This window comes from Pinus tabuliformis, chromosome 5_2, assembly GCF_031772625.1.
Source record: "Pinus tabuliformis cultivar Carrire ecotype Pingquan chromosome 5_2, CPIR1, whole genome shotgun sequence".
NCBI classification, from domain to species: domain Eukaryota; kingdom Viridiplantae; phylum Streptophyta; class Pinopsida; order Pinales; family Pinaceae; genus Pinus; species Pinus tabuliformis.
Window position 1 is genome coordinate 840,260,086 of NC_142306.1, and position 24,652 is coordinate 840,284,737.

General features: G+C 39.5%; 1 protein-coding gene across 1 annotated transcript in view; it reads left to right on the forward strand.

Annotated features, from left to right (window-relative positions):
- Nucleotides 1–24,652, forward strand: part of LOC149161942 (cytosolic endo-beta-N-acetylglucosaminidase 1-like) — a 210,865-nt gene that overhangs the window by 146,545 nt on the left and 39,668 nt on the right. Inside the window, exon 3 of the mRNA XM_089437086.1 lies at nt 2,911–3,043. Coding sequence (XP_089293212.1) covers nt 2,951–3,043 — 93 coding nt within the window. The 5' untranslated portion in view covers nt 2,911–2,950. The remainder of the gene's footprint in view (nt 1–2,910; nt 3,044–24,652) is intronic.

The following is a 24,652-nucleotide window of genomic DNA, read 5'->3' on the forward strand; positions in this document are numbered from 1 at the left end:
GGCATTGTAAAATATGTAAAAGAAATTGGGAATATTTTCACAGGCAAAAATGAAGAAAATTTTGCCTCAAGGACCATAATGAAAAATTACTTACCCAAGTTAAGAAGCTTAATAAGGATAAGAGGTCACTGGAAAAAAAAGTACAACTTATTAAAAGGGAAGCATTGGAATCTTTAGATGTGAAAATGCAAGTTGACGTAAGAGGAATGAATACATATATAGTCAATATCACAACACAAGGAGATGCCAAACCAGTTGAAGTAAAAACAAACTCATATGTTGGAGTACATGATAGAATTTTTGAGTGTATTTACAAATAAAAGCTCAATAATTAATGATGCAACATCAGTGCCTAAAGAAAATAAAACTCTAGAAGCAAAGCAACAAAACACTACAAAGGCACCTAATTTACTTTCGAATCACAAGATCAAGTACATTAACTAGTTAAGGTATCAACATCAGTCAAAAAGAAAACAATTAACATATCTTTCGAAGGATATTAATACTAGTCTTATCAAGTCTCATGATAACAATTTCAAGTACCAAGTAAGTGGGAAGTTCCACAAAAGATTGAACTGGGATGGTTAGATCATTTTTTGGTTCAACAAATTTATTCATTAATCAAAGGATCATAGCGTCTTGTATCATCAGAGATGACAGCTCCAAGAATTGGGAAAATTGTGAAAACATTACAAGACAAAGAAAAAAGATATCAAGCCTTCAATCAATATGCTTTAAGAACAAAGCATTTTTAAAGGGAAGACAATGTTATGAACATAAAAATGTATAAAATAAACATAAATAACAATGATAATAGTAATTAATACAATATTATTAATAATTATGGAAGGACATATCTCGAATGTCATAACTCTTTATGAATGGGCACTCCCACTTACGCGCATATATATATATATATATAGTTTATTCATCCTTATGGGTATTTGCATATTCCAGATATTTTGAACATTTTGTGTGTGAGAGAACTTTGTTCATAACAATGATCTACATAAAAGCATGCTTCACATCATAAGCCACCCACCTGTGAAAAATCAGTGACCCGATTCCCTACTTCAACAACTGATTATATTTCTCCCACTGAATTAGGTTATTTACACTATGATACAGTGAACATTGAAATAATTACAACTGAAACCTTCACAACATAAATAATATGCGGAAACAAGAAATGAGCAAGAAAGAAGTAGCACACACACAAGTGACACTATTGTTTTTGGACAATGTCCCCGGAAAAACCCAATACGGGAAAACCGGTGCAACAACTAAGGGTTTTAATTATTATGCAGTAGTTTTTGAATACAATATTTGGATGCCTTACTGGCTATCTGATACAGAGAATCTGAGTGGCAAAGAAATTAGTGAGAAATACCTCACACTATCACTGGCGATTCGATACTGATCCAAGCTCTGGATAGCAAGCCCTAAACTATCTCTATGATGCCTCTGCATCAACCTACACAGTTTAGCGCCACAACTACAAGGCTCTGCGCCACCCTTATTGCTAGTCGATTTGCCTCTGGAACTTCGAATTTTTGCCCTTCCGGTCTCACACCCCTTCTTTTGGCTCTATAACTCGGCTCTCTAGCAAATTTCGAATCTCCTCTTAGGGTCTGCGTTGCCTCAACATGGCTCTACGTTGGCCAGCGTGGCTCTGCGCTACCTCTTCTAGATCTCTCACTGCATCCTCGGCAATGTATCCCTGGATCAGGAAATTCTCCAACCGGAAAACTATCTCTACCCTTCACTGCAAGAAATCTCTTCGATGACTTCTCTGGCAACTGCTACGCTGCTCTCTTGAGAAATTCGATCTTTGATCTCTCACTCAATGTGTTTTCCAAATGCCCATCAAGCCTCTTCTTATAATCCTCTCGTTAATCAATCAACGACCCAAATTAGATTCTAATCAATGGCTCAGATCATCTTGACTTGATCCTTGTCTTCTTCTAGAGGATTCACACCCGTGTAATTAATACACTTTAATTATTTTAATTTCCTAAGTTTAAACTTAGGCATCCACTAAAAATAATTAATAATTTTAACTAAACCTCCTCCAAGTGGAATTTCCCAAAACGACTTCTGGGTATTGTGGAATGCATGTGCCCTAGCCTCCCGTCAAAATCTTGAGGCTAGAGCACATCTGATGCTACCAGAAATCAACACCATCCATGTGTGAAAAACATACATGAGAGACAGGACATTAATGCAATGAGCCTCTAACCATGCCAATACCATGTCATCTTGAATAAGTATGAAGGCAAGGGAAAGATAGGAGCAAAGTGTCAAGTGCTCTTAAACATGATGATGTTAACCAAACCAAGATGCCCATGGAATGTCAAACAAGCCCAAAGATGCTAGGGTGTTTTTCCAATAGAGTCACACATTAACATTTATCAACAACTATCCACCTGTTCATAGGGGCTCCATATCCAAGTCTATTAACATAAAAGGAAAGAAATCACCAAGCCAATATCATCAAGATATCCATCGCCATATCAAGTGAAATCACGACCTCTAGGCCATCCAAAGCTCCATCAACCTGTAAACCTGCCCTTGTGATAAAAATCATGAGTAGTGAAAAGAGTTCTCTAGTATAGCCTTATGCAAAATGAGGGATAACGCTTGGTTTTGCACTTGAGTGATAGCAAAAGTTCTAGATTAAACAAGAATGGGATGACTTTCTTGATGCTTATTATGACATCATACAATATCTATAGATATGTGGGGCAACTCTTAATCTGAAGAAAAATAGTTTGTGTGAGAACATTAGTTTGAACCTGAATAATGAGATACTGTCTGTTGTATCAATTCAATAGATTGGAAGGTTGTAGCATTGTAAAAGTGTGCAGATACATGATGTTGACAAGTTTCTCATGTAAATGGTGTCAACAGCTTTGATCTTGCATACAATGGTGGGGCTTGCATCACCATTATGGGTACTATGGAAGAGGGGACACATTTTCTGACAAAGCTTTTCCATGGAACTGTGGATTTGGAGAATTCTCTACTTCACATTTCATATTCTGTAAGGAAAAGTTCTTCACTTTTTGTCATGAAAATTTGTTTCAAGATTTATTTATGATCATATTTTTTAAAAACTTTTTGTTTTTATTTTTAATGTTTTTGCGTTGAATTTTCAAACATTGGTAGAACAAATTTCCTGAGATGCAATATGTAATATGAAGATGTTATGATAGTACTATGCATGCGAGAATGCCACCTTTTGTAAAAGTTACCATGCTTAATAAATTGAAAAGATAGTGTCTTGATCCCTTGTAAATTTCTGTAAGTCGTACTCCCACAAGATGTTCCCTAAGCATTGTTATAGTCAACTTGATTCCTTTATAGTTAATGCCAATGGTAGTGAAGCATATCTTGCATGAGGTTCAAGAATTGCGATCAAGTAGATTGTATGATTATTTTGACAAGCAAAATTCGAAGCTATTGTTGCAGTTGTCCACTTTAGTAGAACATATTATTCTCAACTTGTGCAGTATTCCCACCACATCCATTTAAGGAAACATGAAACTAAATATCATTTGAATAGGATCAATGTACATGCAATTTTCATAAACACATGTTTTAATTTTTGCATGGAAATGGTATGATTAAGTTATAAATTAAAGTTACGTCCATTTAAGGTAATAGTATGTTGTGTAATGTATTATACCCCAAAATTGTCTGCTACAAATTTTGCCATTGACTCTGGAAGGGAGTTGTGTGAATGATCAGCTAGGGAAGTTTTTTGTTCTGAATACAATCTCTTTCACAATACCTCTCACTTGAAACAAAAATCCTTCAAATCCAACAGTAAGAAGCTTCAACATGGCAATAAAACTTCGATTTCTGGGTGTTTAGATCTCTAAACAGCATGCAAAAACCTCAATTTACAAAAATATACTTGAAATCAACACTTGCACTTCGCAAATTTGCTACAAATTCACTCCAGAATCTGGTGTAACTGGTGGATCAGCACTAAAATAACTCAAAAACAGTGAAAAATGTCTGATTTCTATGCACAAACCCTGTGAATCTGCAAGTATAATGGTACACCTACGGTTTCCATCACTTGCTAAATATAGACATGCTAAAAATAATAGCCCAGTTTTAAATATGGGAGAAGACGAAAAATCTTGGGAGGTGCTAGGAGAACACTGTCAAAGATAGCATGCCTAAAAATAGGCATTGCTAAAAAGCAGCATCTGATATGTCAATAAAATATTAAAATCAGTCACATTGGATCTGATGTTTTTGCAAGGAATCCAACTATATGCTCAGAATCATGATATGAGCCTTGGAACCCTAATTGCTAAAAATATTAGTGTCTCCCATGTTTCTTAGAGAAAGTTTGTTGACATTGTGTCGTCAGGAGGATCCCAAATATGTGATCACCTTTGACCTGTGGATCCTTCAATTCTATCTCTTAAGAAAGGGGAAAACTGCTAAAACAACAATTTTCCAAAAGCTGATGAACATGCGTTTGAAATGCCTCTACCTCTGAAAATGGACTTTGACCTCTGAAAAAGTTGTCTCTGATCTCTATGAAACTCGTCTCATCGGCTTCCTCTTCTACATCTTCAATAAACACTTTAATAGAAGGTATGCCTTTTGATTCACAAAAATAGTTAACTCGTTCATTCTTATTTTTTCCAAAAGAATAAATGAAAAACCTCATGAGAGCATCCTCATGCACCATATTGATCTCCGAAGCGTATTTAAGGAATTTTTCCACATGATCGATGATTGAAGAAGGATCACCATCAAATTTTGGAACATTTGTTATACTACTTGTACCATAACAATAAGGATATTCAGGAATATCCTTAACATCAAGAACAGGGTGCATTTCATGCAAATCCCAAGGAGTCATTTTCTTGAATTTGGCATATCATGCAATTGTGGAGTTTCCACAGGGTGAATCCAATTGCCTTAAAAGATGCTTGCTTCACCCTAAAAGCATGAGATCTTTGAAGATCAATGAAGAACTAGGGCTTCATTCTTCCAAGGAGTCACCAAATGAGCAGATTTGTTCTTGGCTTTGGGATGAGCTCATTCAAACAAAAGGAAGTATACGCTTCGGATTCGGAGGAAGTGGACTCAACACGTCCCTGGTACGTGCCAAAAATGTTACTTTAAAATCTAATAGGCCTAGTGCAAGGCCTCACTAGTCAACTAGGTCTCATGGCAACAAGAGGCCAACCACCATTGCCACCTCGGCGGCTTCTTTCCAGTTGTTTAGTGGTGGAATTTATCCCCACAAGGGAGGCTTCCCTACAAAAGGTCACCAACAAGATATTCAACTAAGGAGGGCTCATTGGTGATGCAAGGTCTAATAATTGAAGGAAAAGGTACCACCAAAACCTTGAAAAGGCTGAGATAAGAGTTGCCTAAAATTCAGCACACTTCCCTAAAACCTTTAAAACCAATGTTCCACCAAGACTCCGGTGCGGGGAGACACGGGTGCGGGGAGACGCACAAGGGGGACGTGTGGGAGCACCCTCAAATTTTAGGGAAATTTCGGGGGTGCGGGGAGACGTCGAGGTATATATATATATATATATATATATATAATTCAAGTTCATATTCATTGTTCAATGTTCAATAATGAAAGAATAAAAATATTAAATAGACAATTGAATCATTGATCCATCCTCATCATTCATTTTGATAAATACATCATTCATATGACATACTCAAGTCTCATTATTGAATTATTCATACATACCATGAGATTCGATAAAATAAATAAAAATCAATAATGAAATATTCAAATACATTGATCCATATCATTCATCATTCAATGATTCATCATTCTACAATCTACATTGATTTAAAAATTAAATTCATCATTCATCATTCTAGAATCTAAATTGAAAGCAAAACATACTAGAATATTTTCAAAGTTTGAACACTAAATTTATATAACTCAAAGTTTGAACCTAGGTTTTAGACTTTTAGTTATTTAATATTTTTTTGTTCTATTTAGTTTTAATTTTAATTTTTTTTAATTGTTTTGATTTTTAATTTTTAATTTGGGTCTTATTAGACAAATTTAAAGGGGGACACCCAAAAGCACCCTTTTTGAAGGGGGACGCCCAAACGCACCCTTTTTGAGGAGTCTTGACTTCCACACTGAAAGGGGACGCCCAGACGCACCCTTTTTGGGGAGTCTAGACTCCCACACTAGGGAAACGCACCCCCTTGCGTCTCCCCAAGACTCCCCAAAAAGGGTGCGTGGGGAAACGCACCCCCAAGAGACTCCCCGTCCCGGGTGCGAGGGGTGCGTGCACCCGACCCTGGGGGACGCGTTCCCGTTGAACACTGTTTAAAACTCAGGAGAAGGCTGCTATAAGTTAGGGTTTGTATAATATGTAGATATAGGGCGCACAATGACATATAACAACTCTAGACAATAGACTATAAATGATAGGATCAACAAAGGACCAATGGTTATCGAGGCAAGCAAGGGTCATGTAAACAATGGTTTTAAATGGTTGAAAATGCATATGATAACAAAAATACCAAGGCGTCAACCCTTATTTTAGGGTTAAAATGTGAAATTAATAGTAGATTTTATCTTTTATTATTTATTAAATACAATCCCTTCCAATAGTGAAATAACATATGGACATAAAATTGCTATAAAATGCAGATTTTCAGCTAGCCCTAACCCTAGTTACCAAGAAATTAAAAAGGGAATGAGAAATTTATAATGATTGACACCTACTAGACTAGTGCCTTTATCTAATTGGGCAATGAAGTAAATTAGGGAAAGGTCAATGACAAAGGTCCTTGTATGAGGAGAGTGGAAGACTGAAATTCTTCTCTTAGAAACCGTAGCAACTTCTCTATGTGGGAGATTAAGTTCAAAAAGTGTATGAACCAAGTTCCTTTGATGGATTCTTGCAAGACAAATTTTACACACCATAAAGAACTAAGATTTCAAGAAAATATATTGCACTCTTTAATATGGCACACATAGAAACCCTAATTTCAGAAATATGACATGTAAAATGGAAGAAAATGAACAATAAACATACACAATTCGAACATGAACCACTTCAATCAATCTCAAAAGTCTCTCCATGCAAACATCTCCCACCCAAGACAATTTGCTCCGTGAAAGATCACATTGCATCCAAGAAGAAAGACGAGCTATTGCACACCCTTTTAGAGAAGAAGAAGTGGGTGAATGCTGATGAATAATGAAAGGTGACTCCCTTCTATTTATATGAGGGAAGCCAAGTCACTTTTTCATAATTTTACAATAAAACCCCTAAAAGGTTTGCTTGAAGCATTGAACTAGGTCAAAGTTCACAAGGTGACCTTGAGATAGCTCCAAAACATAATAAAAATTCCAAAATCTCCCACACATGTGGGAATAAAATCTCTCCACTATGATGTCATCCTCTAAGAATGGGCAATCTCCATCAAGCAAGTGATAGAATGGTCCATGAATGCTTCTCGTTGCTGCAAAATCTAGCAGGCCTTGGAGAGGGGTACCCTACAAGGCTATCGCTAGACCAAGTGACAACAATGAGATAGTAGCCCACTGTTACCACTGCTACTAACCCTTTCTGTTTACAGATTTTCACCTATGGGAGGAGTCTTGATGCTTAGACTAGGCCACCTTATAGGTATTCTATGTTTAGGATATGAGGTGAGAAGGTTTTCCAAAGGAAAAACATTATTTAGGCACAAGGCTCCAAAGGGATGCAATTCGCTTTCCTTGAGAAGACCTAATTGGATACACAAGACCTAGGACTTGATTGATAGGTTGAGAGTTGGAATGGCCACAGGTCAATGTATAGGGAAAGATTTTTCCAAGATATATTCCAACAAGTAAAAGGTGCATAAAACCCTCAATAAGCCACTAAGTTGAAGCTAAACCAAAACTAGGGTTTGCCTTGGGAAAAATAACAAGGGCGAATGAATTTATGGATGAAATTGAAGTGAATGCCTACCAAATGGAGTGATTTTGTGGAAACCACTATCCTCTTGTTGAAATTTTGATGTTCTATGCTATAACAATCACTTATTACAAAACTTCTTTACGTTGCAATATTAGATAAGAAATTGTAAATAGAACATAAATCAATGCACAATAGAAGACAACCAAGAAAAAAATGAGACAGAGAATTTAGGTCCAATGACCAGGGCAAAGCCCACAAGGGAAAACCCAACTTGATTCTTCTTCCATTAGAAATCAATTGTTCAGCAAAGATATAGAGTACAATGAGAGATCAAGAGAATGAGTAAGTTGACCCAAATCTAAACAGGTTGTAGCACGAAGATAACTAGTAGCAGCAACAGATGCACACACTGAATCAACCTCCCCTTCAACTGAATCAACACTGAAGCATTGAATCAACCTTGGCTCACCAAGTTTTGCTCTTACTTTCCAAGTTTCTCTCATAATCTTCTTAAACTCTCTCCAACTCTCTCTCAAGTTCAAAATCTTCTTTCACAATGCACACATAGTGAGGGGAAAAAGAATGAGGCACATATATATAGGAGGAGCAATGAATCCATGCCATAAAGGAGGAGTAACTCGCATGCCAAGAGGGAGAGTAACATATGCCCATTTAGGAAATGTAACTCATGCCATTAAGAAGGTACACATGCCTTTGTAACTTATGCCATTAAGGAGAGTATAACGTATGCATTAAAGAGTGCGTAAGAGGAATATTTCATGAGATGCTTTAATGAGAGTGTAAGAGAACATTATTGAGAGCCATGATTGAGTGACTTGAATTTCTTTTTAATAATAATATAATAGTATCATAAGAATAATAATAATAATATTAATGATAATATTGATGATTAAGTCGAAATTGAACTATTAGGATTGATTGATGATCAGAAGGGATTTTCCATCAATAATATTCGATTACCAATTGATGCAAAGTGATTTACTATTTTTGGGAAGTGATACTTGAGACTTTCTATTTTTTGAAATACTATTTTAGACTTTTTATTTTTAGAAATTCATCCCTGAGCTGCCAAATTTTGGACACTCCCTCTCAGCTAGGGAGGAATTTATTTTTGCAACAAAAGATCTCTACTTTCTCTGCTCATCTCTCTATTCATCTTTGCTATGTATCATTTGGAACAATGATGTCTCAATCTAATGAAGAAGAATCACGTAAGGGAGCTCCGACTACCACCCTATAGCCACGGACAATAGGGGAGATTAATCCACCACCCTAAATATATATGTGATCGACAATAGGCAGGATACCACTTACCATGAGAGGTAAGGATCACAATAATCCTATTGTCCGCCAATCTTCTCACATGGACCTTCAAGAATCAAGTGGTAGAACACTTGCATCCATATACTTTTGGGGGTTAACCAACTTACCAGAGGTAAAGGATCACACACACTGAAGTCTTTCCTCTTTCTTTGGATGGCAATCTCGACAAGCACAACTTGTGGGTAGGATGCATACTAGGCTATACTATGACAAGTCCCAGACTAGATGGTAGGGGGATTACCACTTGTCAACACATGACAAGGATCACACACAACCTACAGTCAAGAGTTACTCCAACCCATGAGCTCTCCTGGCTCCATTCCCAACTTGGGAGCTCAAGTAGGGGGGAAAGCATACCTTAATGTTCTTGATCAGCTGTGACCACCCCTCTCATCAGTGCCTTCACTGGGCTTACGACTGTTATTCCTGGCCTTAGTGCATGACATTGAGAGAATATTGGGTCACATCCGTCCGTCCAATTTTCTCTTTGAATACCGAAAACTTCCCTTTCGGCAAAGGCTTGGTAAGCATGTTGACTATCTGATCATCAGTCACAATATGATGGAGCCTCACTGCTCCTCTTTGCACCATATCTTGGATATAGTGATATGTGATCTAAATGTGCTTGTAGTTGTCATGGAACATAGGATTTTCTGCAAGTCAAATCCCACTCTTATGGTCACAGTATATTATTGTCGTATCTAACACATGCTCAAACAACTCTCCAAAGATCTTCCTCGACCATACTGCCTCACAGCTAGCCATGCTAGTAGCAATGTACTCGGCTTCAGCCGTGCTAAGGGCTATAGACTTTTGTTTTCTGCTCATCCAAGATATCACGGTAGATCCCAAACTAAAGCAACATCTAGATGTGATATTTTAGTCAACAGAGTTACAAGCCTATCGGCATCAGAGAACCTGTGTAGTCTTACATCTCCGACAGTATATCTCAATCCAAGATTGATGGTCTCTGTTACCATTCAAACTAGCAAGGGTCCTAAAAGGGGGATCCTTGAAGGGTTACTACTAGGCTAAGGGAAACAATGGAGAGATAGCCTAGTGTCACCTTAGCTAAGGCTCCCTACTCTTTATAGACTTTCACCGATGGGAGGAGACCCATTATGATAAGGATCATGAAATGTATGGACCAATGATAGGGCGAGGGGTGATTCTAGAAGCCTATTCACAAGAGGCTCAAATATGTGGCTTGCTTGTCTTGGAACACAAGATGGAAGGCTCTTTAGGAAGGGCTTGGGAAAATTTCTAGGGTTAGGTTTTGAGTATGTGTCTTATAAATGAGATCCCTAAGCCCTAGAATTCTTGGGTTTAGGTGATCTTCAAAGTATTAACCTTGATAGTGCATTGGACCACATGGGACCAAGTGGACTTGAGGTTCGGTCAAGGGGATAGGATTTAGCAACCAATGATATGCTTGACCTAATTAGGGGGGGAAGGGATCAACGAATGAATTTTCAATGAAAGACAATGCAAGGATCCCAGTGACGTTTCTAGCGTAAGGGAAACCAAAGGGAAGAATTGCTATTTTATCTAGGGCTTGCGATATCTCAAGATTCGATCATCGGAATCTCATGAAATTTGGAGGGCTTCTCGAGGACACACTAGCATAGTTGTGGACCAAAATCGAAGTATTTGGATGGCTAGATTGGGAGATAATTGATGCCCTAGGTGACCTAGAGGACTAGACATAGAGAAGGGGAAAGGGGAGAAGGAAAATAGGTTTGAGGTGATCACCTTTGGATGGACCAGTGCCTAATCATTTAGGGAGATTGGAGTTAGGTAGAATTATGACTATGGACCTTTGAATTTTCTAGGTCAAGGAGGCCTTAAAGACAACTTCGCTGGGCACTAGGGTAGCAGCAAAAGCAACTTCAAAGACTTTATACTTCGTTTTGTATGATAAATGGCTTGTCGAGATGAATTTTAGTAATGAAACATTCCTAGGAACATTCATTCATTATACATGGCCCATGCATGAAGCGTTCACTATCCAGAAACAAAATTTCCACAACTTCCCATAAGAGATGCAACAAATAAGCCCTATTATAGCAAAATCCCAACAACAATGTATGTGACAAAATTAGAAAGAAAAAATAGCATTAAAATGTTCATACATGTATAAGAATATATCCAACCATCCAAAGACTTGCCATCAAGAGGCTCCAATGTGAAAATTCCTTAAACCCGTGAATTCTTACTGCAACACTAATGATATTTCTCCTACTTGTTAGATTTACATAAACAAGTTATTTGTTGTTTCCTACAACAAACATCGAAATACATACACTGCAACCTACACCATTTAAATAATATGCCGAAACAAGAAACTGAACAATAGAGAAAGATATACACAAATGAGACAGTTGTTTTTGGACAAATGTCCCCGGAAAAACCTAATGTAGGAAAAACCAATGTTCCACCAAGACTCCGGTGCGGGGAGACGCGGGTGCGGGAGACGCACAAGGGGGACGTGTGGGAGCACCCTCAAATTTTAGGGAAATTTCGGGGGTGCGGGGAGACATCAAGGTATATATATATATATATATATATATATAATTCAAGTTCATATCCATTGTTCAATGTTCAATAATGAAAGAACAAAAATATTAAATAGGCAATTGAATCATTGATCCATCCTCATCATTCATTTTGATAAATACATCATTCATATGACATACTCAAGTCCCATTATTGAATTATTCATACATACCATGAGATTCGATAAAATAAATAAAAATCAATAATGAAATATTCAAATACATTGATCCATATCATTCATCATTCAATGATTCATTATTCTACAATCTACATTGATTTAAAAATTAAATTCATCATTCATCATTCTAGAATCTAAATTGAAAGCAAAACATACTAGAATATTTTCAAAGTTTGAACACTAAATTTATATAACTCAAAGTTTGAAGTTTTGAACCCAGGTTTTAGACTTTTAGTTATTTAATATTTTTTTGTTCTATTTAGTTTTAATTTTAATTTTTTTTAATTGTTTTGATTTTTAATTTTTAATTTGGGTCTTATTAGACAAATTTAAAGGGGGACACCTAGAAGCACCCTTTTTGAAGGGGGACGCCCAAACGCACCCTTTTTGGGGAGTCTAGACTCCCACACTGAAAGGGGACGCCCAGATGCATCCTTTTTGGGGAGTCTAGACTCCCACACTGGGGAAACGCACCCCCTTGCGTCTCCCCAAGACTCCCCAAAAAAGGTGTGTGGGGAAACGCACCCCCAAGAGACTCCTCGTCCCAGGTGCAAGGGGTGCGAGGGGTGCGTGCACCCGACCCTGGGGGACGCGTTCTCGTGGAACATTGGGAAAAACGGTGCAACAGATCTGGCGGTTTTTATTATTATGCAGTAATTTTCTGAATACAACTTTTGGATGCCTTTCCGACAATCCAGTTACAGAGAAATATGACTGACAGAAGAAATTTGTGAGATTACCTCACTCTACCCGGCAAGTCCTTGCTGATTCGACAGCTGAACCAATGTGTCCCTGACTATTTCTGCGCTACCCCTGCGTGGGCTCTGCGTCAACGTCTAAGGCCCCGTGTCAGCTCAACTAGGAATTGATTTGCTCTCTCGAAGCTCTGACGTTAACCCTCTCGGCTTAAAATGTCAAACCCCAACGAATTTTAGGACTTCTGCTTGGAGGACTGTGTTGCCTCTACGTGAGCACTTCTGGCTCAACGTCAACCCCTCATGGGTAATGCACTACCTCCTTCTGTTGTCTCTCTGCCTCTCTGCTGCGTATCCTTGGTTGAGGAGAGGATTCTCCAACCAAACTATCCCTGCCCTCATTGCAAAAGATCACTATCGAAATTCTCCTGGCAGCTGCTCTGATTCAGAAAATCGAACTTCTGAACTCACTTTGTGTGTCTTCCCAAATGACCCTCAAGCTTTCTTAAATAACCTCCTCGTTGACATTCAACGGCTTAGATTAGAAGCTAATCAATGGCTAAGATCATTTCTAGTTGATCCTCGTCTTCTTCTAGAAGTTACACCCACAGTTAGATTAACACCCATTAATTATTTTATTTTCCTAAGTTTAGACTTAGGGTCCCAATAAAAATAATTAATTATTTTAATAAAATTGTTTTTGAGTGGAATTTTCCAAAACACTTTATGGGTTCTTTGGAATACATGTGCCCAAGCTTCCTTGCAAAATTTGAGAATTAGCGCACCTCCGATGCTACCAAAAATCAACACTCCCACTTAGCGAGGAATGTGCTCTCTAACAATGCAACCTGCTCAAGCATCACTCTGTTCTGTAACATCTCCCTCTGTGCTGTTGATGTCTGACATTCTGTCCACTAACCACTACGCAAATGCTACATTTGTACTACTGCTGACCCTGCCACTATCAACACTGCATCCGTACTACAACTCCCTCTGAATTTCTGCATTCGTGTTGTTACTGGCACTGGCACTGCCAACTGCCCCTGCACTGCAAACTGCTGATTCTACTACATCAGCAACGGAAAAAGATCCCAAATTACTGAACTAATTGTGTTCAGTATGATACCATGTGAATGCTGGAGCCTGATTGCTGCTAGACTCTGCGTTGACCCTCTGAATCTTTTGCGTTGCTGCTGACTTCTGCTCTGTGCCATTTGCATTGCTGCTAACTCTGGTCTTCCCTGTTCAGTCTCTGACGCTCCTAGCCACTGCAACTGTCTCTCCAACACTCGATACCGTCCGACACTAGTCCACCCTACTACTTCTGATCTGGGCTCTCGTAGCAAGGAATTGATCCGAGAGGTGGGTTGCTCATGGATCTTGCCCATCTATAGCTCTTTCGAACTACAACTTGAAATCAACCCACCTCCCTCCTGGAGGTATCTCAGTTGTCATGGCAAACTCCTCCTCCTTGATCTTCGTGGGTGCATCCTTTGCATCATGCTTCTCATCTTTGTTCTTCTTCCTGAGAGGACACTGTGTTGCGTAGTGACCAATCTCATGATCTGAAATCACCCGTAGATGACCTCAGAGAAATAATGAAGGTATTATATACTCAAGTGCTAGGGTGTGCCTATGTTATTTTATGCAATGGATTGATAAGATTGCGAAATACACAGACACTGAAACAGTAAGAGAACACAATAAACAAACACATAAACACAACAAATTTAATAAGGAGTTCACCCAATCCTCCTAGACTACGTCTCCTGGTCTAGCCTTCAGTGGTGGCCTTTCTATTGTGTCTTAAAGCAGAGTTTTTACAATAAGGAGCTCAATTTGAGTCTCACTTAACAGATGATGATCAGTAGGATTGTACTTGGATTCCCCAAGTCTTTAGAGTACACAGACTCCCTTTACTGAATCTTGACCTCAATTGGTCTCAGTGGTATGAGTCCAATTTGGTACTCAATACCTGACAAGTATACACAGAAGAGTTGCTTGAACCTCTCAAGCCTTCTCTGGAGTTCACAGACTCTCGGACTCTCCCTGTCTCTGTCTGCTCGATGTTGCCTTTGCTCTGCAGGTTAGCTCGGCTTCTCTGTTCTCTGCAATTCACTTCTTTCTTGCCTCTTGGCTTTCTACTTCTCTTTCGCTGCCTGCCTTTACTCTGTCTGTTCGTGGCTTAAAGCCAATCTGCTCCCTGATTGTTCGTTTCCGCTTCCCGACTCTCTGGATCTCCTATCTCTGCCCGTTGGAATTCCACTGCTCTGCATCATCATCACTGTGTAATGCTTCACAGAGAGGTGGCCACTTGTTTCCTCACGAATTGAGTGTCAGTTCTCTTTGAACGGTCGTTATTTCCATTGCTCCAAGATTTCCTGCAAAACTGATTCCTCTGCCAACTCATCGGTCATGCTGGACCTCAAATCTTATATGACTCAGCCTATTTCCCCGTCGAATCCGGTCATCCATCGGATCATTTCTCCGCCGTTGATCTGGAGCCTCCAGATCCTACGGTCTCCGTCCATATCGGGCAGGTAAGTAGCATGACCTTTACTTGCGTGATGTGAGCAGTTTTCTCTCTCATCCACTGGACGCGTGTTACCCAGTGTATGGCATCGGGCAAGACTCGGTCGAACCCGCTTACCACTTGAAGCCCTTCCGATATACTGTCAGTTTTAGCGCAGAACCTGCCTTCTGACGGAATCGGCGATTTCCTTACGGTTTTATGCTTTTCCTCGTGACAGAGCGCTTGGGGGCTTTCCTTCATTGAGGGGGACGCCCTGCGATACGCGATTAGCGCTAATCGCGTATTAGAAACTGCCTTTGTTTTTGGATTTGACCTCCCGTTTGTCAATTTGTGCCAGTGCGTGGTCACCATGTGTAATATTCCTAATTAGCCATGGCTAATTGGAATATTCGATTTTGCTTATTTTTGCATTCTATAGTTATATATGAATAAAAAGGTGAGGAAAAGGGGACATGACTCACTCTTAGAATAAAAGTCACTTCCTAGTAGCACCACGTTGTGACTTAAAGGGGAGCCAAGGGGGCCAAAAGGGGATGCAGAGATGGAGCCCACGCAGACACTTGGAGGGACTGCGCAGAAGGGAAGGAACACGTGGCAAGAGGGGAATTATGCTGGAGAAGGTGGGCCTTGGGATTGAGAGAGGCACAGGCTATAAAGGAGAGAGGAGCTTCCTCATTTTGGCATTCAGCTATGTGCATTCGATATAGTCACTTCGACTTAGATCACGCTGGTTGTTTAGCTAGTCTGTAGCACTGTTTAGTGCATTGAGTGTTTCCGTTCGAAGATCTCACCCTTAGCCCCGGGGGACTTCGAGTGCCTGCTCGGGCAAGGTATTTCCATTAGCATTTCAGCAATAGTTTCATTAGCATTTTGGCAGGAGGATTGAGCACCTTGGAGGATTGCGCAACACTGAGAGGGATGACGCAGTTCTTTCTGGCAGGAGTTTTGGATTGAGGGTTTGCAGTAGGATTTGTGTTGGGAGATTGAGCAAGGGATCAACCCTTGCATATTGGAGAGTTTTGGCAGAGGTTTCAGGCAGATTTCTGGAGGGTTTCATTCAGTGGCAGTGCAGAGCATTGAGGGACTGCGCAAAACCCCAAGGGGGTGATTTTCGGGGGTTGTCTATTCTAGGAAAGCTTTCTGGGTTTTTCTAGGTTTCTTGAGTAGAGTCCAATTCCAGAGTTTTAGCATTTTCCAAGGAGGGGAACAGCCCCAAATCCTCATTTGATTTTCAGCAGCAATAGCAGCACGACAGTTCTCCAGCAACTTCCACGCAGTTCTGAGAGAGGCCATTCCTTTGCTATTTTGAGTGTATTTCTTCACTTGCCTTGTGCAAGTTGAGGTGACATCTTCCTGATCACCTCCTGTACTCATTCTATTGCTCAGTATAACAAAATGGCTTAGCATTTCTCTCTGCATTTCTTGAGTATCTGCTTATATTGCACATTTATATTATTATATATTGCACCACTATTATTTTTATCATTTTGAGTTTCCCGGTTATTATATCATTTGTACGTATTTGGTTGGAGTTTACTGGGGTTTTGGATAATATCTCTGAAACGGGATATTACACCATGGGCCAATTGTCTGCGCGCTTTGACCGAGGGTCCTCATTGTTCCTTGCTGACCACAAATTGCCATTGCTCAGAGGTTATTTTTGATAAGCTCGATATCCATAAGATTTTGAAGCTTGACATAATTTGAAACAGTCATGAAAACTTAGAGAATGTTTAAGGATCCAATTCGGATCACGACCTCCCCACTGAAAAAGCTTTTGGACCACCAAAAGTTGGTTTTCAAGCATCGACTAAGTGAGGGGATAGCTGTCTCACTTGTCCAATCTCTATCCATTTTTCACTGCTTGGCTTTGAACCCTTGAGTCTAATCTTGAGGTACTCAACATCTCCCTTGCGCGCCATCCTTACCTTTTTGTCTAGAACTGTATCTTCTTGCAATTCATTGAGATGTTAAGGTAACAGATAATCAACAGAAGGCAATTGACTTTGCTCTTCGGGATCTTCAAATAATGAAGGTTCGAATAGTCTCAAGTTGTCTGCATTAACCACTGAGTAGATGTGCATGTAAGCTGGTAAATCAAGGCGAAAAGCATTCTCACCAATTTTCTCAAGTATCTTGAAAGGTCCATACCTTATTGGCTTTAGCTTTTTACCTTCACCTTGCATTTTGTCTTTGCTGATATATAGCCAAAATTGATCACCAACTTGGAAACTATGCTCCATCCGATGCTTGTCATGCCTTGCCTTGTATTTGGCTTGGCTCTTTTCCAGCTGTTCCTGTACTGCCTGGTGAATCTCTTGGATTTGTTCAATGAACTTGGTTGCCTTGTCCACATCACTGTGTCCATCAACTGCTATGTTTTTACCAAAGACAAAATCTAAGGGAGACCTTGGTGTGAAACCAAAATAGGTCTCAAAAGGAGATCTCTGTGTACAAGAATGTTTTGCTTGGTTGTAAGCATGTTGCACATAACACAAATGTTCATCTCAAAGTTTGGGATGCTTGCTGCAATAGCCTTTGAGCAACTGGATCACTGTTTTGTTGACCACTTCTGTCTGACCATCTGTCTATGGATGAAAGGCTATGTTTTTCTTCAGTTTGGTGTCCATCAATTCTCACAGACTCGACCAAAACTTCCCAACAAATCGGGTGTCTCGATCAGATACAATGGAAGTGGGTAATCCAAAATGAACCCATACACGCTGAAAGAACAACTTTGCAGTTTGTTCAACTGTAATCTGTTTACTACAAGGTATCAAAATACACATTTTGTTGAACCTATCCACAACAACATATAAATAGTCATGACCTTTCTTAGATTTAGGCAGTCCTCCAACAAAGTCCATGGAAACACTTTCCCAAGGATGAGAAAGAACTGGTAGTGGAGTGTACAAGCCTAGTTTTTTATTACTGGACTTGCTTTTAGCACACATGGTACACCCTCTTACATATCTAGAAACTGTCTCATTCATTTTTGGCCAATAACAAAATCTTTGCAGTTGTGCAACCGTTTTACTTACCCCAAAGTGACCTGATATTAGAGAAGTGTGTGCTCGAATTATCTTTACTTTTTCAGTTTGTGGAATGCATAGCTTCCCACAATGATGCAAGAGTTGGTCCTTAATGCGATAATCCAATTCTTTTACTCGTTTGCCTTGACTTAAAGTTGCATATACATCTTTAAAATCTATATCTGAGCATATTGTTCAATGTAGCTCTCATGCAATACTAAGTTATGCTTAAGTATAGTAGATGCGTTTATAATTGGTCTAGATAACATATCTGCAACTTTATTGTGTATGCCCTTTTTATATCTGATGACTAAATGAAACTGTTGTAAAAAACCCATCCATCTATAGTGTCTTGATTACTGCAACTTAGTTTGGGAGTGTAGATATTGGAGTGGTTGATGATCAATATGTATAACTGTCTCTTTGCCCATTAAGTAATGTTTCCACTTTTTCACTCTGTACTAATGCATACAATTCTTTATCATATGTGGGATAGTTAACTACTGCAAAATTAAATGTCTCAGAATGATAACATATGGGTTTACTGTGTTGTATCAACACTGCTCCCATGGCATAGTCACTGGCATCTATTTGGATCTCAAATGGTTTTTGAAGACTAGGTAGTGCTAGTACTGGTGTTGTACTAATCTTTTCTTTCAAGGTGTCAAAGGCTTTCTGTTGTTTGCCTCCCCACTGAAACACCTTGTTCAATCCTGTTAAAGCATGTAAGGGAGCTGCAATTAAGGAAAAGTTAGAAATGAACTTTCTCCAATATTGTGCTACTCCTAAGAAGCTTCTATCTTCTGTAACAGATTTGGGTTTAGGCCAGTTTACAGTGACTGCCACCTTAGAGGGATCTATCTTCAATTCATCACCCCCTACTATATGTCCCATATAATTCAAAGATGTTTTGCCAAATTCACATTTTGAGAGTTTAACATAAAATTTTTCTCTTTTCAAAACATCTAGTGTCTGCTTACATGCTTTAAATGTTCTCGCCACGTTTTGCTAAAAATAAGAATGTCATCCAGATATACAATAACAAAATCATCAAGAAAAGGTCTGAGTACATCATTCATTATTCTCATAAAAGTAGCAGGAGCATTAGTTAAGCCAAAAAGCATAACCAGCCACTCATATAATCCCTACTTTGTTTTGAAAGCAGTCTTCCATGCATCTTGTTCTGCAACTCTGACCTGATGATATCCACTATTCAAGTCTAACTTGGGAAAATAAACAACTTCCTTTAACTGATCTAATAGATCATCTATGCGAGGAAGGGGATAACGATTTTTTATTGTTATCTTTTTCAGTGCTCGGTAATCGATGCACATTCTCCATGAGCCATCTTTCTTTTTTACCAAAACGATTAGAGACCCACATGGTGGTGTGCTAGGTCTGATGAACCTCTTCTCGAGCAACTCCTGTACCTGCTTCTTGATTTCTGCATTCTCTAAAGCAGATAGCCTGTACATTTTGATGTTAGGCAATGGAGCATCTTGCTGCAAATTAATATCATGCACTATTTCCTTTTTGGGTGGCAGACCCTTAGGTTCTTGAAACAAGATATCATATTCTAAAACAACTTTTTTTAAATCAGCTTGCTGTTTAGCATCACAACCCTCAAATACATTGGTTTTATCAGGTTTCTTTTCCTTTACAACCATTAGTAAAAATTGTTTGCAAGAATTTACAATTCGTTTCACTTGCCTTGAGTTTATGAGAGTATGATTATTTTGAGCTTATGAGCTCTTACAATATATTTGATTCCATCTTTAACGAGGAGATACTTGTTCTCAGCTCTATAGAAAATAGCTTTTCTATCATACAAGTAGGGACTTCCCAAAACAATTCCACATATATCCAAAGGAACTATGTTTAACTCAACCTCATCTACAATTGCTGACCCAAAAGAAAACTTAAGTTTACATTGTCTAGTCACTTGTAGTTGTGCTTTATCACTTAACCAACCTAATGGGTATGGTTTCTTGTGAGGTGTAGTCAGTAATCCCAACTTCTTTACAATTGCTTCAGAAATTAAATTTACTTGTGAGCCACTATCAAAATATCAATCTTTTGATGCTTGGAAATAACTCGAATATGGAAAAGCTCATGTCCTTTTCTCTCATTTTCTTCATTATTAGTAGATTGTGCAGAATCACTAGTAGATGCTTCAGAATTCTTACCTTTTATACCTGTGGCTGCAATGGTTGTTTCATCTCCCGAGTCTGACTCCAAATATTTCTGAATAGCTGCAGCAGTCTTCTTCTTCTTGTCCTCGAACTTCTTAGGTCTCAGCTCCACATGCAGTATCCAACAGTGCTCATCATCATGCCCATCCTTCTTACAGTGAGTGCATGAAGACTTGTTTTTCTGTGCAGTGTTGGCCTTCCTCTCTTTCCATTTCTGTTTTCTTTTCTCCTTATTCTTGCTTGCAATGGGCTTGGATGATCCCCCAATTTCTGTGTTCCCATTCTTTCCTCTAGTTTCTGTTGAAATTTGATACCGGAGGACAGGTGGTTCCCTAAGGCTTTGATCTTTGGCCTAGGGAAAAGTGTCCAATAGAATTTATTTTTTCTCCTAAAGTGACTTTATAATTTTTATAAAATCAAATCTAATTTAAAAGTGACTTTAAGTGATAAAGTCACTAAAGTCTAATTTTAAAGTGACTTTAATAAAGTCAATGTAAAATTAGAAAGGAAAAGTGACTTTGGAAATAAATGACTAAGTGGGTCTTTATTAAAGTGGGGTGAATTAAAAAATAAAAAGTGAGATTTAAATGAACATTTAATCTCAGCCTTAGATCTCAACCTATTTCAGCGATTGGATTTAGGGATCACCCAAAAGTCACTTAGGGTTAGATTAAGGGAGGAAAATGAGGAAAAATTCATTCATTCTATTAGCTACCTATACCAATAGGTTTCATATTTCATGATTGGCAAAGAAAGTTCCAAATATGCTCTGCTTTGGTGATACAAAGATCCCATATTTCCAAGAGAAGACAATGTGTATATATAGCTTCATGTTGACTAAATTTTGATGGATGGTCCAACAGCCCAATCTGGATCATGCCATGTTTCAATTTGTGTTGTAGAATAGAGAAAGAAGTCTGTCCAAACTGTTTAATCTTGGCAGACCAGTAGCTTAGGTAGAGAAGTAAGGTTCCCAACTGCTTAATCTGGGACCTTGGAAGCAATAAGGGTAGTTCTAGATAGAAAATCAAAAGAAAAAGCCAAGAGAAAAGAAAAGGCAAATAAGGGTCTGCAAGTCCAAGTGCACCCTCCAAGAAGAAACAAAAAATGCTAGGCAAGTAGATGGGTAGGCAGATGGGGTTGCAGAAATGTCATCTCTTTCAAAAGGATCTTGCTGACCTAGCATAAAGAAACATTAGTGGATAGAGAAGCTCCTCTTCTCCATCATGTTGCAGCAAAGCAAAGAAGCATGACTGACTCCCTTTTCCCCTTTTCACATTCATTACTAACATCCCTTCATCAGTGGTGGTCATGAAAGAATTTAAGGTTTTATGTTGGTTCTTATTCCTTTAAAAGCCACATTTCTTGTCTAAAAATCTTTTTATTTTGATCTACTCCCTAAGCTAAGTGGTTTTCACATAAACTTAGTGATTTCATCCCTCATTCACTTCTTCCATTCATATTAACCCCTAACTTCTTATTATCTAAATCCCCTATGTTACCCTTTCCCTATTATTATAAACACTATGGTGTATAAACCCCAAGCATTCTATAAATATCCCTTCCCCTTGGCATTATAGCCATATGTTCACTATCAGGGATTAAATTGACATCTGGTCAGTTTAAGAACCCAAAGCCTTACCCCTCTTTCCCCTTCAGAAGTTTTCTAATCCATTAAACCCTTCATTTGTAAAAGAACCTTGTGAAAAACCCCCATTTGCACCCCTAACCCGCTTCATTTGCAAAAGCATATGAAAAAACCCACTTTTTCATTTTACCCAAAGTTCGGGCGCTGTGCGCATTTTTATGAAAAATACATTGAAAACCATATGAATTTGCCGAAGTCCTAAGTCCCCGCCGGGCACACCTTTCAAAGAAAATATTAAAATAATCCCCGCCCGCTGCCGTATGGTCCTGGCATCTCAACGATCCGTCAACCGTCGGATCTAGCCTTTTTCATCGGACGGCCCACATGAATATCGGAGCGGCCCTGACGTCCGTAGGTTAGCTTCCGATATTTGTCAGAGGGTGACGTTAGGCCTCTGCCACGCGTCACCCCCACATCGTATCGGAGCCCCCTCTGACAATTCAGCTTCCGTATAGAGGGCGGTGCGATATCAAACCGCTTACCGCTTCCGGTTTCCGTTAACCCGCTAGGCCAGCGTCACTGCTACGTCATCGCCGCGTCAGCGCCCCCGTTCGCCATTTGCTCCACCTGTCCGCCACCTCATCATCCCCGTGGACCACTCTTAAGCCGCCACGTCACCTGATGACGTCATCCGACCTTGACCCCACCTGATGACGTCATGCTGACGTCATCCAAAAAAAGCGCCAATGTTCCAAAAATCCATATTTTGGCCAAAAAACCGTGTTTTTTGCACTTTTTGCAAAAACGATTGTTGTTTCTTCTGCATGCATTTTACGTCCAAGCTCTCACCAACCTGCTGAATTCGACCTGGAGACCGTTGGTGCGCCAAACCCACCTGCATTTGCCACCATTGCCGCAGTGTACCAGGTATTTATCCGAATTATCCTCCCTGCGCCTAAGTTTGTCCATAATTCTCCAAGGATAACTTAAAACACTGAAAAAACACATAATTTACCGGCAAATCCTCTCTGCCTAGTCTCCATTTACAACTGTAAGGTCGAAATTCAACTGCTAAGCCTTGTTTACCCGAGTTTTCACAAAACCTGCATGCTGTTCGCGCAATCGTGAACGGGGAACCCGAGCTGCACTAATTTACTGTGAAAAAGGAGTTGTAAGGGCCAAGCATTAGCCCTATCAGTTCTTGTGCAGCATTTCAAATTGCTGCCATTGCCATTTTACCCTTTGTTTCTTGCAATTCACCTCTCTATTGCAAAAATACCCCTTTGGTATTGTTCTGTTCATTAACACCAGTGCACATACAAACAGAGCCCTAAAGCAACCATGGATGCACCAGTAGCTCCTGTAGCCCTGAACATTGCCCCATTAAACGCCCCTCAAAGGGAATTGGAATGGGAGCCATTAGCAGACCTGGATTATCAGATATCAGAAGAAATGCTAATGCACAGCAAGTACCACATTTACTTGCTGAATGAGTTGAAGATTAAACATGAGGCTGGAACAGATGTATTGGGCATTTGGGATTCTTTCCTCCCTCTCTTCAAGCTCCCTCAGGTCAACCAGTTTCCTGACCTAATCCACCTATGTGCTGAATCCTACGACGCCACTCAGAGGGCTGTGATTGACCCTTCAGGCTCAGTTGTTTTCTATGTCACCCCTGAAGCCATCAGAGAGATGCTGCACTTCAAAACTGAGAAGAAATTAGTCCCTTTATCACTGGCTGATCTGATAAAGCAAGGAGCTAAATTGACAGAGGCTCAGATCACCAAACTAAATCAGTTGTACATTGGGTCTGACACCGTGAAGTACCCTCCCATTTCTCATGTTTACCTCAACCAATTGGGCAGGGACCTTGTAGATATGATCAGTCCCATTCTGGGCTATAATTCTATTGAGTTTGTTGATGAAACTGTGCTGGTGATGATGCTCATGTTTGCCCCTGGCAAGTCTCCAATCTGCTATGACTATGCCACCTACATATCTGACAAAATACATGAGCAACTAATGAACTTGGCAAGAGAAAGGGTGTTCAGATACACCTCTTACATCTATCACTTAATTTTGTATTATCAACATGAGAAGTTTCACTTTGCTATAAAGAGAGTGGATGCACAAGGAAATCCAAGGTCAGTGGTTTATTGGTCCTCTACCTTCCATTGCAGATCTTGCTCTCCATATACTTATTGTGAGTTTATAGAGCTTTTCATCCACCCAGCCATGTCTCTGCTCATGAGCTCACCTCCTCCTAGACTTACTGATGAGATGCAGAGGATTCTTCAGCTGTCCAAGGCATACAGCATTGGGGATTGGTACTATTACCAACACCACACAGTCATTAGAATATATGGGTGTGAGTTGCCCCCATACAGATTGCCCAGATATGTGCCCATGAGATTGTTTGCCCTTGAATACTTCAGGCAGTTTGGGAATGCTGATGTGCTACATTTTTCAGGCAAGGGCAAGAAAGCACAGCTCAAGGTAAGAAACCAATTAGGCCACTTCATTTACAACAAAAGGGAGGAAGGTTGGCAAGAAGCAGACAGAATGCTAGAATCCCTTGGCCTACAGACCAGTTTCCTTTGGAA